Source organism: Salvelinus alpinus, chromosome 26 (genome assembly GCF_045679555.1).
Source record: "Salvelinus alpinus chromosome 26, SLU_Salpinus.1, whole genome shotgun sequence".
Lineage (NCBI taxonomy): Eukaryota > Metazoa > Chordata > Actinopteri > Salmoniformes > Salmonidae > Salvelinus > Salvelinus alpinus.
In genome coordinates this window covers 23,728,777-23,746,645 of record NC_092111.1, presented here as the reverse complement: position 1 = coordinate 23,746,645, position 17,869 = coordinate 23,728,777, and the positions used below count along the sequence as shown (strand labels likewise).

General features: G+C 44.9%; 1 protein-coding gene across 1 annotated transcript; it reads right to left on the bottom strand.

Moving 5' to 3' along the window:
- Nucleotides 1-497: 497 nt before the first annotated feature.
- Nucleotides 498-17,007, bottom strand: LOC139554977 (SNF-related serine/threonine-protein kinase-like). Its single transcript, XM_071368314.1, has 8 exons — nucleotides 16,740-17,007; nucleotides 14,271-14,592; nucleotides 13,770-13,988; nucleotides 13,201-13,447; nucleotides 9,016-9,157; nucleotides 3,907-4,119; nucleotides 3,228-3,362; nucleotides 498-3,034 (listed from the first exon to the last, which is right to left on the bottom strand). The coding sequence occupies exons 2-8, from the start codon at nucleotides 14,391-14,393 to the stop codon at nucleotides 1,657-1,659; spliced, it is 2,457 nt and encodes an 818-aa protein (XP_071224415.1). The 5' UTR covers nucleotides 14,394-14,592; nucleotides 16,740-17,007; the 3' UTR covers nucleotides 498-1,656.
- Between the last annotated feature and the right edge of the window lie 862 nt (nucleotides 17,008-17,869).

The following is a 17,869-nucleotide window of genomic DNA, read 5'->3' as shown; positions in this document are numbered from 1 at the left end:
CTCTCCCCCACCATCTCTCTCTCTCTTCCTTTCCATCTGTCTCTCTCCCTCTCTTTCTTTCTCTCTCTCTCCTTTTCGCTCCGACTCACAGTTTGTCCTTCCAATTCAGGCACACTTTCACGTGGTGTATCTTTCTCTCTTTCTTCTATTCTCTCTCTTTCACTCTGCCTTTCAATACATTTCATATGTGTTACCTGCAGTAAGTAGCAGTCTGTGCTTGGTCATGTGTCAGCAAAGATTAAAACAGCAACCCAACACAAGAAAACATCCAAATGTAACAGATATATTGTAACACAACCTCACTTTCCAGCTTAAAATGTCTCTACCTCGATACCTTTTCGGTGGCACAACTGGCCAAGACATTGTCAAGCGGGCGGTGACGTGTGTTAGCGAGGCAGAGGACGTAAGATTACTCCTAGTTGAGGAAGGGTGAGCAAGGAAGCAAAGAACATTCACGCCTGTTACACAAACAAGAAAGAAACATAACAAAATTAACATCATTCTTATTCACAACAGTTTATTTTTTATACATTACCATATACATACAGTCAAGTACATTAGGCTCAATACATATCTATTGGAATATATATTGTTGTGGTTGTTGTTGTTGTACAATTTGTTGTGTGAGGCGGAGTGACATAGTTTTAGGCCATTACAGTGTCATAGTGCAGTACAGGTAGGGTGTTCTAGAAAGCAGTGTCATTAAGTTAGCCAGCTAACTGTAAAAACAGTCATATATATATATATATATATATATCTTAATTTTTCTGGTTCATTTTGAAAGCTAAACTGTTGTTGGTTGTCAAGTCAATTACACCATGCTAATTTCAAATCTATATTTCTGGAAAATATGAAGTTATTTTAGAATATTTAGGACAGTTAGCTGGCTAAATCATTGATCCTGCTTACTGGAACAGTCCCCAGGTGGATGTTTAAACTCTAGAAGTCATCTTGTCCAATAGAACACATGCACTGGCAACTACATACTTAGATAGTTAGATATCGCACAAGAATATGTCAAACACCGTCACAACAGAGCAACACTTGCAGGGGTGATACTGTTAATGTCTTGGCTTGGAACACTCTACGGGGTTGTAGTGGTCACGGTTGGGGTCAATTCAATTTCAATTCAGTCAAATAAGGAAGTAAACGGAAATTCCAAGTCACATTTTCCTCAAATCTTCTTTATGACAAAATTCTGTCTGAATTGACTGAATTTAAATGGCATTGAGCCCAACCCTGATAGTGGTCAGGGTCTGACTAGAACTCATCACAGCTCTACTGGAAGCACTGCTAATAGAAGTACTGTACTACTAAAGTACTACTTTGTATTTACACATATTTACAGAGTCACGAATGGAGAGTGTTTGTGTGTGTCTGTCCAAGACTAACAACAGAAACTGTGAAGAGAATGTAGTTGTAACAGACTGCATTTCAACCAATTACAGCAGATGCCCTGATGGTTAATATGATATTATCTTTTAAACTTCTCATTTCATTCACAACACAAGGTCATGTCCCCACCTATTTCAGCATTAAAATAACTGAAATATGATTGTCTAAAAACATGGATGAACTAAAGATTGTCATTGTGCAACTATAATTATGTTGTTCCATCTCAGGAAGGGGGGGGGTGGAAAGGATGATAGATGTGGTCTATATGACTTGGCAGCAGCTGTGCGGTGAAGGGGGACAGAGCAGACCCTCTTTGGGGCTCCTGTGTATATTGACTGACATAGTCTTATCACTGAGAGGCATCTGTAGCACTCTGTTCTTCAGGTTCTGGTGATGCTCCCTGGCCAGGTCCAGCTCACCCAGCCTCAGTGTGCCCGAGGACGGGGCCTCGAACTGTGGGTCAGAGAAGTGGTCAAGGGGGTGGTGCTGGAGGTGGTGGGTCCCTCCGGGCGACGGACCCCCGAGGAGAGAGACCTTATCCAGGCTGCCTGTAGAGCCCCCCATACACATCCTCCACACTGGCTGGTCCTGGTGGTCCAAGCTCCCCCCCCTTACCCCTCCTCCCCCAGCTGTCAGGCTGTGGAACTGGGAGCTCAGGCATAGGCTCATCAGCTTCAGGCTCTCCACCAATCCGCTGGCTGCTTTGGCTGAGCCTAGTCCCGCCCCCGTACCTGAGCCATCAGCAGAGGGGCTTTCTCTTCCTCTGTCTCCCCCACTCCAACCTCTGTCTCCCCCACCACTGGCAAAGCTAGGTCTTCCTTGTCTTGGTCCTGTCGTGTCCATGTCCGGTCTCCGCTGGCTCACAGAGTCATTGTCATCTCTCCTCTCTGAGGTGGGAGACGCCATGGCAACTGTTGCCACCTTGGTAACCGTTGCTGGGGACGACACACCTGACGACGTCAACATCCCAGTGTGGAGGCTGAGGAAAGCTTGTTCTGGCTTGAACACACACTTCTTTCCTTCTATCATTCCTTCCTTCTCCTTGTTATCCTTCTCTACTTCCTCATCCTCTCCTTCCTCCTCGTGTATCTGGTTGAGGACGGGTGCACTCTTACGAGAAGTCAGTCGGTTAGAGACAGAGGAAGGGGAGGAAGAGGATGAAGATGAGGCAATGTTATGCCGGAGAACCACCTGAGAAGGGAGAACCGAGGGAGACGAATCCTCCTCGTCCTCCTCCTCATCTTCCTCCTCCTCATCTAGGCTGAAGAGGCTGGGGCTCCGTGGTTTAGAGGGGGTGGGGGAGGCCAGGGAGCCCAGCCTGAGGGGGATGGAGTGGGGCTTGACTGGAGGCCGGAGGCCCCTGTCCTGGTGCTCTCTGGTTGAATCGACAGGAGGGAGTGCTTTGTGTGTAGTGTGTGTGTCATCAGCCTGGAGGGTCAGAGTGTGTGTGGGTTGTGTGTTATTGTCCAACCGTCTGTGGTTGAGGTCCAGTAGGGATGTTTTGGGTCTGGGTCCGTGGTGGACCAGGCTCTCAGCACTGCGGGCGGGGGACTGGGGGCCCCCTGGGTGGGAGATGAGGGTACCCCCCAAACCGTCCCCCATGTCCTGGTGCACGTCCACTCTGGTGGGCCAAGACTGCCTGAAGAGGGTTAAGCAGAGAGAGGGAGCAGAGTTTTAACAACATTTACTGTGGCAGCTCCCTCTGTCTCTACTTGTTTATTTACTGTGACAGCGCCCCCCCCCCCCCCCTTGGGCTGAGTGCAGTGCAGACTGACAGAAACACAGTCCACAACATTCTGCGTTGTGTGTGAGTGTGTTTATATTTACTGTACCTGAACTGGGCCTTGTGGCTGGGGCTGGACCATGTGTGGTTGTTCTGCTCTCTCTCCTGTTTCTCCCTCAGTATCCTCTCTGCCAGCAGGAAATATGTAGCTGTGATGTGGTTATACTGGTCAGACTCCAAGGCTCTAGAGAGAGAGGGGGGGTGGGCAGGAGAGAGAATGAGAAAGACAGAGAAAGAGAAAGAGAGAGAGAGAGAGAGAGAGAGAGAGAGGACATGTTCAGAACATACATCAGAACATACTTTATATACTAGATTACCATAACTACTAGCTACCCTCAACAATCTCACACACACACAAGCATTATCCGACAAGCAGATCAGAACCGAAACAGCGATGACTGCTGTCAGTCCAACGGAGAAGACAGGGGTGGAGAATCAATTTAACGCGACACCAGCTGCAGAACAGGCGCTCAGAGTGCTGCTAATGATAAATAAGCTGATGACGACAGTGGGGAAGCAATTTAGCGTCACGCCAGCTGGCATAGTGATGCGATAGGACAGCGATATTGGACAGTCACTAATAATCATCATTACCAGAAGCTAATGACAGGACAGTCACTAATAATGATCATCACAACCTAATGACAGGAAGGTGTGAACAGAAATGGAAAGGAGAGGCCTTTGTAGAATTACACTACGTTCATTTTGTTTGTGTGCGTGTGTCTTACTCTGTGACGGTGTCCCTGTCTGCGATGCCACCTAGTGCCATTCGTTGGATGATACTGCCGTGCTCCTCCTCTGATAGGCTCCTGTACGACACCAGGGGTGTGGTCAGCTTGGTGGCAGGGGAGGGGTCAACTCCCTGCAGCCAATCATGGCCCTGGATCAGCTCCACAGTGGCCCGCCTCTTAGGATCTCTCTGCAGCATACAGTCAATCAGACTAGAGAGAGAGAAGGAGAGATGGAAAGATAGAGAGGAGTGAGGGAGATGAAGGTACAGTTAATTAATTATGGTAATTTCATTATTACATTTAGGTTACCATAGTAACTATAGAGGTTAAATCAAATCTTAATACAAGGCTTAAAGTGGAACTGGCAGCGTTTTAATTACTTTGCAGATATGAAACAAAACAGACAATCATAAAATCAGTAAAAAAATATCAAATTCCCAGTTTATGCTTCAAAACCAACTTTATAAGAGGTTTTAAAGATAGGTTCTATTTGACCAAAAATTAATTGACATATGGTAAGGCATTGTTGGCAGAATAGATTGATGCAGTTCAATGCATGAATTATATAATTCACCAATACATTTCTTGGTAGTCCAAAACATATTGTCAGGTTGTAAATCACAGATGGCCTGGTACATTGTTTGCTGCTTCCACCCATTCGGGATGCACTGTTTCAATGACTCAATATTTTGAACAAAAACGAACGACTGTAACTAAGGCTGGGAATGTCAATACAATCAAAATATCCAGGGCAACGATCACAAGTCAATCATAACGTGGCTAATAGGCTAGTGCACATGTGTCAAACACAAGCGAATATAAAGGAGTCAACATTTGAGTCATCTACTTTATGAAATTACAGCCTGAAGCGCTTACATCGGTGAATTCAACTTCAATTGCGCTGCTTTCGTGTGTCCCGTTTACAGCGTGCAGTGGATGGGAAAGTGTACAGACACATGTCACATTCCTAGCTAGACTACTAAAATATTGCAGTCTGGCTTTGGTTTTTAAAGCTTGACAATGACTAACCAAATAACAAAACCTGCAACAAAACACCATGCAAAGGACAAACATGTAGGTCTATTACATCAACATTTGAGCAGTAGTCTAGGCTGGCTACTCAACTACAAGACATTCTGAGTGCACCATACAGCGATGCTGCATTCAACCGCACAGGTGATCCATGCAGTGCAAAAAAAATTAAAACATGTTTTAAGTTGAAATGTTACAACAACCTATTGCTACGTTTTTGTTATTTGGAGTTAAATACTTTTTGATTAGGGTTGCACCATATTATGCACATCTGCAAGCATAGCAGCAAAAGCTGAACAAACATTAGTTTTAATATGTTAAAATGCTATATACAGCATCATATGTACATAGGTGTGCTGATTGAGTTTGACACCACTGGGATAGTGTATCTATTTATGTAGCTAGCTATTTATTTAGCAACCTAAAAACATGGAGCCTAACATTAGCAATATAGCATTGGAAAGTGGCCGTGCGTTTGGACAATTAATAGACACTGCAGTAAATAAAACCTAATAAAAACATCTGTCTTGTCCAGGACCGGAGTCTACGCAGACCGGTGCAGCACAGCCAATCAGAGCTACAGTAGCCTATATGCAAATAAGCCTTTTGGCACTCTAGCCTGCCATCATTCACTTTGAACTGGACTGTGTGTTTACAGGCAGTAGGACCTGTCATCATTCACTTTGAACTGGACTGTGTGTTTACAGGCAGTAGGACCTGTCATCATTCACTTTGAACTGGACTGTGTGTTTACAGGCAGTAGGACCTGTCATCATTCACTTTGAACTGGACGGTGTGTTTACAGGCAGTAGGACCTGTCATCATTCACTTTGAACTGGACGGTGTGTTTACAGGCAGTAGGACCTGTCATCATTCACTTTGAACTGGACTGTGTGTTTACAGGCAGTAGGACCTGTCATCATTCACTTTGAACTGGACTGTGTGTTTACAGGCAGTAGGACCTGTCATCATTCACTTTGAACTGGACGGTGTGTTTACAGGCAGTAGGACCTGTCATCATTCACTTTGAACTGGACTGTGTGTTTACAGGCAGTAGGACCTGTCATCATTCACTTTGAACTGGACGGTGTGTTTACAGGCAGTAGGACCTGTCATCATTCACTTTGAACTGGACTGTGTGTTTACAGGCAGTAGGACCTGTCATCATTCATGTTGAACTGGACTGTGTGTTTACAGGCAGTAGGACCTGTCATCATTCACTTTGAACTGGACTGTGTGTTTACAGGCAGTAGGACCTGTCATCATTCACTTTGAACTAGACTGTGTGTTTACAGGCAGTAGGACCTGTCATCATTCACTTTGAACTGGACTGTGTGTTTACAGGCAGTAGGACCTGTCATCATTCACTTTGAACTGGACTGTGTGTTTACAGGCAGTAGGACCTGTCATCATTCACTTTGAACTGGACTGTGTGTTTACAGGCAGTAGGACCTGTCATCATTCACTTTGAACTGGACTGTGTGTTTACAGGCAGTAGGACCTGTCATCATTCACTTTGAACTGGACTGTGTGTTTACAGGCAGTAGGACCTGTCATCATTCACTTTGAACTGGACTGTGTGTTTACAGGCAGTAGGACCTGTCATCATTCACTTTGAACTGGACTGTGTGTTTACAGGCAGTAGGACCTGTCATCATTCACTTTGAACTGGACTGTGTGTTTACAGGCAGTAGGACCTGTCATCATTCACTTTGAACTGGACTGTGTGTTTACAGGCAGTAGGACCTGTCATCATTCACTTTGAACTGGACTGTGTGTTTACAGGCAGTAGGACCTGTCATCATTCACTTTGAACTGGACTGTGTGTTTACAGGCAGTAGGACCTGTCATCATTCACTTTGAACTGGACTGTGTGTTTACAGGCAGTAGGACCTGTCATCATTCACTTTGAACTGGACTGTGTGTTTACAGGCAGTAGCACCTGTCATCATTCACTTTGAACTGGACGGTGTGTTTACAGGCAGTAGGACCTGTCATCATTCACTTTGAACTGGACTGTGTGTTTACAGGCAGTAGCACCTGTCATCATTCACTTTGAACTGGACGGTGTGTTTACAGGCAGTAGGACCTGTCATCATTCACTTTGAACTGGACTGTGTGTTTACAGGCAGTAGGACCTGTCATCATTCACTTTGAACTGGACTGTGTGTTTACAGGCAGTTGGACCTGTCATCATTCACTTTGAACTGGACTGTGTGTTTACAGGCAGTAGGACCTGTCATCATTCACTTTGAACTGGACTGTGTGTTTACAGGCAGTAGGACCTGTCATCATTCACTTTGAACTGATCTGTGTGTTTACAGGCAGTTGGACCTGTCATCATTCACTTTGAACTGGACTGTGTGTTTACAGGCAGTAGGACCTGTCATCATTCACTTTGAACTGGACTGTGTGTTTACAGGCAGTAGGACCTGTCATCATTCACTTTGAACTGGACTGTGTGTTTACAGGCAGTAGGACCTGTCATCATTCACTTTGAACTGGACTGTGTGTTTACAGGCAGTAGCACCTGTCATCATTCACTTTGAACTGGACTGTGTGTTTACAGGCAGTAGGACCTGTCATCATTCACTATGAACTGGACTGTGTGTTTACAGGCAGTAGGACCTGTCATCATTCACTTTGAACTGGACTGTGTGTTTACAGGCAGTAGCACCTGTCATCATTCACTTTGAACTGGACTGTGTGTTTACAGGCAGTAGGACCTGTCATCATTCACTTTGAACTGGACTGTGTGTTTACAGGCAGTAGCACCTGTCATCATTCACTTTGAACTGGACTGTGTGTTTACAGGCAGTAGCAACAGCGCGACTTTAGATCATTAGAACACATTCACCAAAAGCCAGAAAATACAACTGAATGGATTTCTGCAATTATGTAAATAACACAGGAGTCCTACTACATTTGGGAACTTCACAGTCCTATTCGATCAAACAACCATGAAAAGAGGTTCTCTCCCCCTCCGTTACCTATGCACATCAACAACACCAAGATCAACAACTAATACTAGCCAGAGTGAGATGAGCTAAAATCTAATGAGGGAACATTAGATAAACCCCCTCAAACTGCTTCAGCTAGTTGGCTGTCAAAATTGCACTGATAAACGATGGGGAATAGTAGCCTGCTCATCCTTCTGCAGCTTGCAGACAACTGAATGGGAACTTGCCTGCCTGCCCGCCCATTTGATCCAAGCCAAATACATTTGATTGACAAATAAGATATATGCTAACTGTGGATAACAGTCGTTCAAGTTCAGGATAGCAAGCTATCAAAACGATTCACATTTCTTGCTAGCTAACCTGCATCTCTAGCTGTAGCCACCAAAAAACAATATGAGGGTAAAAAGTCGGTCACTCACCCACTCTCCAATGACATGACATTCTCCCAGCAGCTAGCTACCTAGCTATCAAATTTTCACAAATGCCTTACTATATATACAACTCATTCCCAAACATGAACTTATGAACACTTAGATATGGTCATTTTCAAGTTCTCGATTATCCGAAAGTATAATATAAAAAAAGGTGACATTCTTAGTGGGGGTATATATGAACAGATTTGAGTAAGAATTCACGTTGCTAAAAAGTTGTCAGTCCTACTTTAATAAATAGAGGCTTTGCATCTCGAATATGACTACCCCTGACAAGGCTAGCCTGGCGATGGTGTGATATGTATAATGAGGACTAGCCTAGTCAGAAGCCATCTGAACACACACACATACACACACACTGCAGAGAGCTGTGGTTCAATACAGCAGCAGCAGCGGAACAATGTTAAAAATAGATTAGCCTGATGTTTTAATGGAAACATCAGAGATACACTCAACTTAACACAGCATTGGGGCTGGGGCTGGGGTACTACTGCAGAGGCGTGACCAGGAGAGGAGAGATACTGTCTTTTTATACTATGCCTCTCTCTCTCCACGTTCCCTCTCTCCTCTCATCCCCTCTGCTCTCCACTCTTGCTCTTCACACATCTATGGGCATGAAATATGCAGCAGCTACAGAGTACTTTCAAATGGAGTGTGTCTGTACGTGCATGTGTGTGACTCACTCTCTGCAGGCTGAGGAGATGTGTGATGCTACTGTATATTTACAGTCCATGATCATGGTGAGGGTCTCACTGTCGTTGGCCTCCTGAAAGGGTGGATGGCCACACACCAACATGAACAGAATCACCCCCAGACTCCAGATATCTACAGAGACAGAGAGACAGAGACAGAGACACAGAGACAGAGACACAGAGAGAGAGAGACACAGAGAGAGACACAGAGAGAGAGAGAGAGACACAGAGAGAGACAAAGAGAGACAGAGAGAGAGACAGAGAGAGAGGGAGACAGAGAGAGAGACAGAGAGAGAAAGAACGAGTGAGAGTAAGAAAGACAGACAGAGAAAGAGGGGAAAAAGATTGAGGGAGAAATACAGAAAGACTAAGAAAGAGATGCATGGTATTGTATGTTTTTTCCACTGACCTACATCAGAACAACCTGCTCCTACTCAGAAGAAGTATGAGTCATCTGACCAGGACACTTCCATAAATACACAAACTGGCCTAGGGCATCTGCCTGACCACAAACACACACACAGAGACACACACACACACATTGAAGTTCCGCTCATGCATGGACCCATGCATGGATACACGCCCGCACACATAAGAACCAACACACATGCAGGCACACACACACACAAAGTGGTTTATGGTTTATGTTCATCCTTCAATGCCTCTAACACACGTCATGTTACAGTACATGGAACAGTTCTCTTATTCAGAACAACCATTAACAGAACAACTATCTACACACACACACACACTGCAGTAAGAGAGGACAACAAAACATTGCCATCACCTGTTTTCACGTCACCAGGTATTCTAGCAACCGTGCCCCCAGTCCCTCATTACCTTGTCATAGGGCAAACAACTTCCTGGATAACTTTATTTATAAACCCGTGGGCTGGCAGCCTCTGGATAACTTTATTTATAAACCATCTGGCTGACAGTTTCTTGGATACATATTTAAAGAGAGCTTGTCACCGTGTCTCTCTTATTAGCTATAGAACTGCTATTAGTGAGACAGCTATGATGTAACACCCTCTGCATCCTCTATTACAGGCCTGGTGTTAAGATACAACCCTCTCCCCATAACAATCAGTGCCCCTACCATTTCCTTTGACATGCAGATGGGCTGCATTCAGCAATCACCGCATTGCTGAGTGATATCAACAGCACACACACATAACCAGAGGCGTCAGCAACTACAAACACAACTCGGATAATCTGCTCAGCACAAAAGAGAAGGATAAAATCGAGAGCAAGAGAGAAACTGTCCCTGCGTCTCCACTCAGTCAGAAAAATGTGAAATGCTCCCTCTTTTTTTTTCTTTTTTTCTTTCTTTCTTGGTCTGAAGCCTTGGCCTCTGGGTGCAGGGGATGAATACTGATTCCCTTTGTCTCTCTCGCTCTCTTTCTTCCCCTTTCAGTCTCTCCCCTCCCCCTCTTGTTTTCCCTCTTTCTTTTTCATTTTATTTCCATCATTTAGTCCCTCTGTGAGGTGTCGCTACACCAGAGGTGCTAGGAGAAACACATTATGGTGTAGAAACCAATTTCATTGTGTATTGATATTTGATTTGGGAGTTGTTATCTACCTCTTCTCCATTCAGAAAATAATAGATACAGAGTGAGATATAGACCGGATAGTTGCCTAGAAGTTAGAGAGGCGTGCGAGCAACCAGAGGGTTGACAGTTTAAATCCTGGGTCCGACGGGGAAAGTCTGGCGCACCTCTCAAAAACCTGTATATGGATCAGGGGTTGGAACTGGTTCAGGGATCAGATCCTAGAACGAAAGTGATCTATACTGTTCCGGAACAGAATCGTTATTTTAAAAAGCATAGTTAGCTAGCTCTGTTCCAACGTTATCTATGCAAACTCTTTGAAGTTCAAAGACATTCAAAGTTCCTTCATAGAAGCCGCTCCTCCGTAGGTATAATTTTGTGGGCCTAATTCAGATAATAGCCTCTGGCTACAAGGTCCAGTCTGTACTTAAGTGTCATAACAACAAGAGGCCCAGCGCTTCAAGCCAAGCTTCCTTTTCCACCCTCTCCCTCCCCACCCGCAAAGTTACAGTCGCATCTCGTGCCCTACACAATGCATGTAAATAGCTTGCCCGCTCCATAGCAAGCTTCTCTATCCGCACTGATTGGTGAAGTTATTTCATGTCAAGCTAAATGTAAAAAATATATATTTCAGAGGTTTAAAAAGGAACAGAAAGGAACAATATAAATTGTTACTTGTTTTTGGGTTCGACCGGTTCAGAACTTTATTTTGCTGGTCGGAACAGCGGAACGGAACAAAAACAATAATGGTTCTGTTCAGAACGAAACGATTGGAAAATCATTTGGGTTCCAACCTCTGCATGTGTGTCTTTCAAAGGGGTTGGGTTAAAAGCTAAAGTAAAATTTAGGTTGGACCTTGTGTTGACCAATACATTTTTTTATTTAACATTTATTTAACTCGGCAAGTCAGTTAAGAACAAATTCTTATTTTACAATGATGGCCTACCGGGGAACTGTGGGTTAACTGCCTTGTTCAGGGGCAGAACGACTGATTTTTACCTTATCAGCTCGGGGATTCGATCCAGCAACCTTTTGATTACTGGCCCAATCCTCTAACCACTAGGCTACCTGCACTAGGCTACCTGCCACCCCAATAAAGTGATCTTAATATTAATTTCTTCATACTATAACCAGCTAAGGCACTACCCTCTGCAACACCTCTGTCGTTAGTTGTCTGATAGTTGTGAAAGTGTCCCAGTTTGTCTGCCAAGCAAGGTTGGGGTCCATTCTATTGGGACCAATTCAGTCAATACAGGAAGTAAACAGAAATCCCAATTCCACGTTTTCAATTAGAAAAAAATGTCAGTATACTTCCTAACTGTATTGACTTTGAAATGGAATTGACCCAAAAGCCAACTGCATGTAAGGGTCATTATTAGCCTGGTCTGTTAGAGGATCTAGCAGTTCACCTGGGACAGATGGAGGACTGCATGTAAGGGTCATTATTAGCCTGGTCTGTTAGAGGATCTAGCAGTTCACCTGGGACAGATGGAGGACTGCATGTAAGGGTCATTATTAGCCTGGTCTGTTAGAGGATCTAGCAGTTCACCTGGGACAGATGGAGGACTGTATGTAAGGGTCATTATTAGCCTGGTCTGTTAGAGGATCTAGCAGTTCACCTGGGACAGATGGAGGACTGTATGTAAGGGTCATTATTAGCCTGGTCTGTTAGAGGATCTAGCAGTTCACCTGGGACAGATGGAGGACTGCATGTAAGGGTCATTATTAGCCTGGTCTGTTAGAGGATCTAGCAGTTCACCTGGGACAGATGGAGGACTGTATGTAAGGGTCATTATTAGCCTGGTCTGTTAGAGGATCTAGCAGTTCACCTGGGACAGATGGAGGACTGCATGTAAGGGTCATTATTAGCCTGGTCTGTTAGAGGATCTAGCAGTTCACCTGGGACAGATGGAGGACTGTATGTAAGGGTCATTATTAGCCTGGTCTGTTAGAGGATCTAGCAGTTCACCTGGGACAGATGGAGGACTGCATGTAAGGGTCATTATTAGCCTGGTCTGTTAGAGGATCTAGCAGTTCACCTGGGACAGATGGAGGACTGTATGTAAGGGTCATTATTAGCCTGGTCTGTTAGAGGATCTAGCAGTTCACCTGGGACAGATGGAGGACTGTATGTAAGGGTCATTATTAGCCTGGTCTGTTAGAGGATCTAGCAGTTCACCTGGGACAGATGGAGGACTGCATGTAAGGGTCATTATTAGCCTGGTCTGTTAGAGGATCTAGCAGTTCACCTGGGACAGATGGAGGACTGCATGCACTGTTACCACTGGGAAGAACACATGCTGGATTCTGGATTCTGGAGAGTTTAACACGCGCGCGCGCACACACACACGCGCAAAGAAAGACAGAAATCGAGCGAGAAAGAGAGAGCGAGAGAGATGGAGAGAAAGACAGAGAAATCACAGCACCACACAGAAAAGGCAGTATGCCTCAAATCTATCTGAAGTAAAGATTGCAATAACAACCTGCCACTGTTGATAAATCACAACAAGCCAGTCTGAAATCAGTCCCTTCATACATACAAATACAGACACACTCCTATACACACACACACACCCTCCCTCCCCCTACCCCCAACACAAACACAGTTCCCCCAACAGACACTCACCCACAGCGGGCGCGTCATATTCATCTCCCAGCAGTATCTCTGGAGCAGAGTAGGCCAGAGAGCCACAGGAGGTGGCCAGGTTCTCCCCTGGCTGGAACTTGTTGCTGAAGCCAAAATCAGTGAGCTTGACCAGGCCCTGCTTCTCAAAGAACACCACGTTCTCTGGCTTCAGGTCACGGTGCACCACGTGGAGTTGGTGGCAGTAGGAGATGGCATGGACGATCTGGGCAAAGTAATGCTTCGCCACCTGGAGGGAGGAGTTAAGACATCTTCAACTTTAGTGATGATGATCATGATATTATGTTTTTATAGGTAGGGTGTTTACAATGCTGCTGTAGTCCTTTTTCATTACACACACACACACACACACACACACACACACACACACACACACACACACACACACACACACACACACACACACACACACATATATATATATATATACACACACACACACATATACACACACACACACACACACACACAGAAACAGGCAAGCACACAAACACACATACACACCCCTCCCCTCACCACCAAACATACACACTCCCCCACCCACCACACACCTCCTCTGTGAGTCCTCCGTCGTGCTTCATGATGCAGTCGTACATGTCCCCTCCATCACCCAGCTCCAGGATTAGGTAGAGCTTGGTCTGCGTGTCGATGACCTCATACAGACGCACCACGTTGGGGTGTTGCACCAGCTTCATACACCTGACCTCCTGGAACAGGTGAGCTCTGGCTACTGGGTCCAGTCTGGACTTATCGATCACCTTCACGGCTACCTGGAGTGGAAATAATGATTATTATTATTATTATTATCATGTTCTTCATCAGAATCATCATCATCCTTCTCCTAGGACATATAGCCTCTGGCTACAAGGTCCAGTCTGAACTTAAGTGTCACCTTGATATGGAATAATAATTACAGGATTGCTAGCCAATCAATTACTTTACATTAATCAATCAATTTACTGCCAGTAGAAAAATTAGAACCAGTAGTATTCCCTCTGGACCAGAATTGCAGTATCTTCCCACAGAAAAGACCAGGCAAACAGACAAGCTACCTTTTCTCCCGTGAAGACGTGGCGTGCTAGTTTGACCACGGCGAAGTGTCCTCGTCCCAACGTCTTGTCCAGGTCGTAGAGCCCGGCGATCTTCCCATCGTGACCCCTCTTGAACCCTGCCATGGCTGCTGGGGATTGGGATGAAGTTGGCCCTATACGCTGATATAAGATCAGTTTTGCATTTTAGAGTCTGGATAGTTGGGACGGTGAACTGATCCTGGATATGTGCCTACGGGAGACCTCTACCACCGTATGATGAATTTGGCTTAGATCAGTCTTCTGCTAGTGAACTGGAACTCATGGTGCAGTCTGCGTTCCAGCCCTGTGAGAGCGAGAGAAAGTGGGGGTTGAGGGGGAGAGAGGGAGGAAGGGGGGTGGGAAGACAGAGAAAGGGAGATAGGGGAGAAAGAGAGTTGATCATTTTCACACACATAGGAACCATTCCAACCACCATAGAGAAGGTTTAGGCACACACGCATGCACACACGCACGCACCTGTCTAATTATACAATACTTCTTCCAGATAGGCGTAATGTTCCCCTTACAGGAATTCCTGCTCTGGTGCCAAGAACCACAGAGACATGACCGAACTGTTCCCAAGAACATTCCTAAAAGGTGACTATTCAGGTGTGTCCGTGTGTGTGCACGTATCCACCTTTTTGCATTCACATTATCAGATCAGTTCAACTGGGCAAGGGAAGAAAGGACATTTCAGACTACTGGTATGCACCCTAACCCTGCCCTGGGTAGGGCAAGGCTACCTCAATGTGAGGACACATTCCAACCAGACAGGCAGGCAAGCAGTAGGGCAGGCAGGGTGTTCTATAACTGTTCCAGTAGTGTATATTGATTACCCTGTCAGCACAACTGTGAAACACTGTACTATGAAGGGTCAAGGTCTACATTTCCAATAGACACTTCAACCACTCTCCACAATGTCAGCAAATATATACTGAACAAAAATATAAATGCAACATGCAACAATTTCAAAGATTTTACAGAGTTCCAGTTCATGTAAAGAAATCAGTCAATTAAATTGATCCAGAGGATCCCAAACATGCTTAATGGGTGACATGTCTGGTGAGTATACAGGCCATGGAAGAACTGGGACATCTTCAGCTTCCAGGAATTGTGTACAGATCCTTCTAACATGGGGCCATGCATTATATTGCTAAAACATGAAGTGATGGAGGCAGATGAATGGCATTCAAATGGGCCTCAGGATCTCGTCAGGATATCTCTGTGCATTCAAATTGCTATCGATAAAATGCTATTGTGTTCATTGTCTGTATCTTTTTCATGCTCATACCATAACCCCACCACCACCATGGGGCACTCAGTTCACAACGTTGACATACGCAAACCGCTCGCCCACACGACGCCATACACATTGGTCTGCGGTTCTGAGGACAGTTGGACGTACTGCCCAAATTCTCTAAAATGACGTTGGAGGCGGCTTATGGTAGAGAAATTAACATTCAATTATCTGGCAACAGCTCTGGTGGACATCCCTGGAGTCAACATGCCAATTGCACGCTCCCTCAAAACTTGAGACATCTGAGGCATTGTGCTGTGTGACAAAACTGCACATTTTAGAGTGGCCTTTTATTGTCCCCAGCACAAGGTGCACCTGTGTAATGATCATTCTGTTTAATCAGCTTCTTGATATGCCACACCTGTCAGGTGGATGGAGTATCTTGGCAGCAGAGAAATGCTCACTAACAGGGATGTAAACAAACGTGTGCACATCATTTGAGAGAAATAAGCTTTTTGTGCGTCCTGAACATTTCTAGGATCTTTTATTTCAGCTCATGAAACATGGGACCAACACTTCACATTTTGCGTTTATATGTTTTGTTCACTGTATAATAACTGCATTATATCATTATAAATAATGATTTATTACTAATATTTAATAATGATTGTTTTTCTTATTATTATTTAAGTAGGATATGGCAGAAGAAAAATCAGCAACCCAGGCATTACAAAGCTGACAAACAACAACTGCAGAACCCTAGCTACTATTTTTGGAAGACTAAATAATTGAGATAAGTGACTATATTTTGGGGACAAAATATCTGGCCTCCCTGTAGGCTATCTGAGTGTGCCACTCTGCCAAGGGGTCTGGACCTTTATGGCACAGTGTTCATGTCAACACAGGACAACGGATGTGTCAACCCTTTCTTCCTCATCCAAAATGTGACAGGCTGTCAAAGCTACATGGTGAATGTTATTTGTTACCGACAAAGAAACCCGCAACGAAGCCATGGCTTTTCAATGGCATTGGTGAGGTAGGCAAGCGCAGTGTTGATACACAAATAAAGGTACAGTATAATTTTAATAGCCTACACAGTATAGGCTGGTGGGCTTGTTTGGCCGATACAAACATAAGGTCGCCACTAAAAGCAAATACATAAAGATCCTATAGGCTACCTGTGTGTGGACGGTTACGGTATTTAGTTTACTTACCGCGCTGCGGTGAGTTGCAATGTAGGCTAATTCTGACCTTCCTGCTGCGTTCATTCGTTATAAGTAATTCAATGCAGACTGCCTCGAAGAACGACCGACGATTGGGCTACTAGGCTGTACAATGTACTCTGATAACATCAGTCTTCAGCCTTGTCAATGGCACTAGACTTAGTTAGATTGAGCACTGAAAATAACTGCGGCTAATTCAAAGCTTCCGTGTGTGAATCTGATAGAGGCAGCAGTTCTCTCTCGCTCTCTGCTTTGGGGCGCATCATCTCTGACGTCAGAAGTACGTAAACCTGAAAACATCAACAACAAATAAACCACACCAGATGTATTCCTGTTTTTAAATTGACACACACACGACATATCGAATAAAAACTTGAGCACCCGCATATCAATGCAAATAACCACAAAATGGGAAACTACTAGCCCAAAACACTGTAATCACTGAAGAGGCGCTTTATGCAGGTGCAGTGTGAGTATGTGTAGAGAGAAAGAGCAGGGAGGAATAAGTGTAATTCATTCAACATCTCCACTCCCAATGTTCCAGTCCTTGCCATCATTGTGCCAGAGGAACCTTGGTGATAAAGTCAACATTGCAGAGGAGCCTCATCTAAGGGTTGGTCTTACTGGGGCACTCCTTGTTCTGCTCTCCTCACTCTCACACACACACACACTTAAAGTTCCTCGGGGGACACATCACAGACAAACTGAAATGGTCCACCCACACAGACAGTGTGGTGAAGAAGGCGCAACAGCGCCTCTGAAGAAATTTGGCTTGTCACCTTAAACCATCACAAAAGTTTACAGATGCACAATTGAGAGCATCCTGTTAGGCTGTATCACCCCCTGATACGGCAACTGCATCGCCCACCACCGCAGGGCTCTCCAGAGGGTGGTGTGGTTTGCACAACACATCACCGGGGGCAAACTACCTGCCCTCCAGGACACCTACACCACCCATGTCACAGGAAGGCCAAAAAGATCATCAAGGAAACAACCACCCGAGCCACTGCCTGTTCACCCCGCTACCATTCAGTGAGGTCATCAAAGCTGTGACCGAGAGACTGAAAAATAGCTTCTATCTCAAGGCCATCAGACTGTTAAACAGCCATCACTAACAGAGA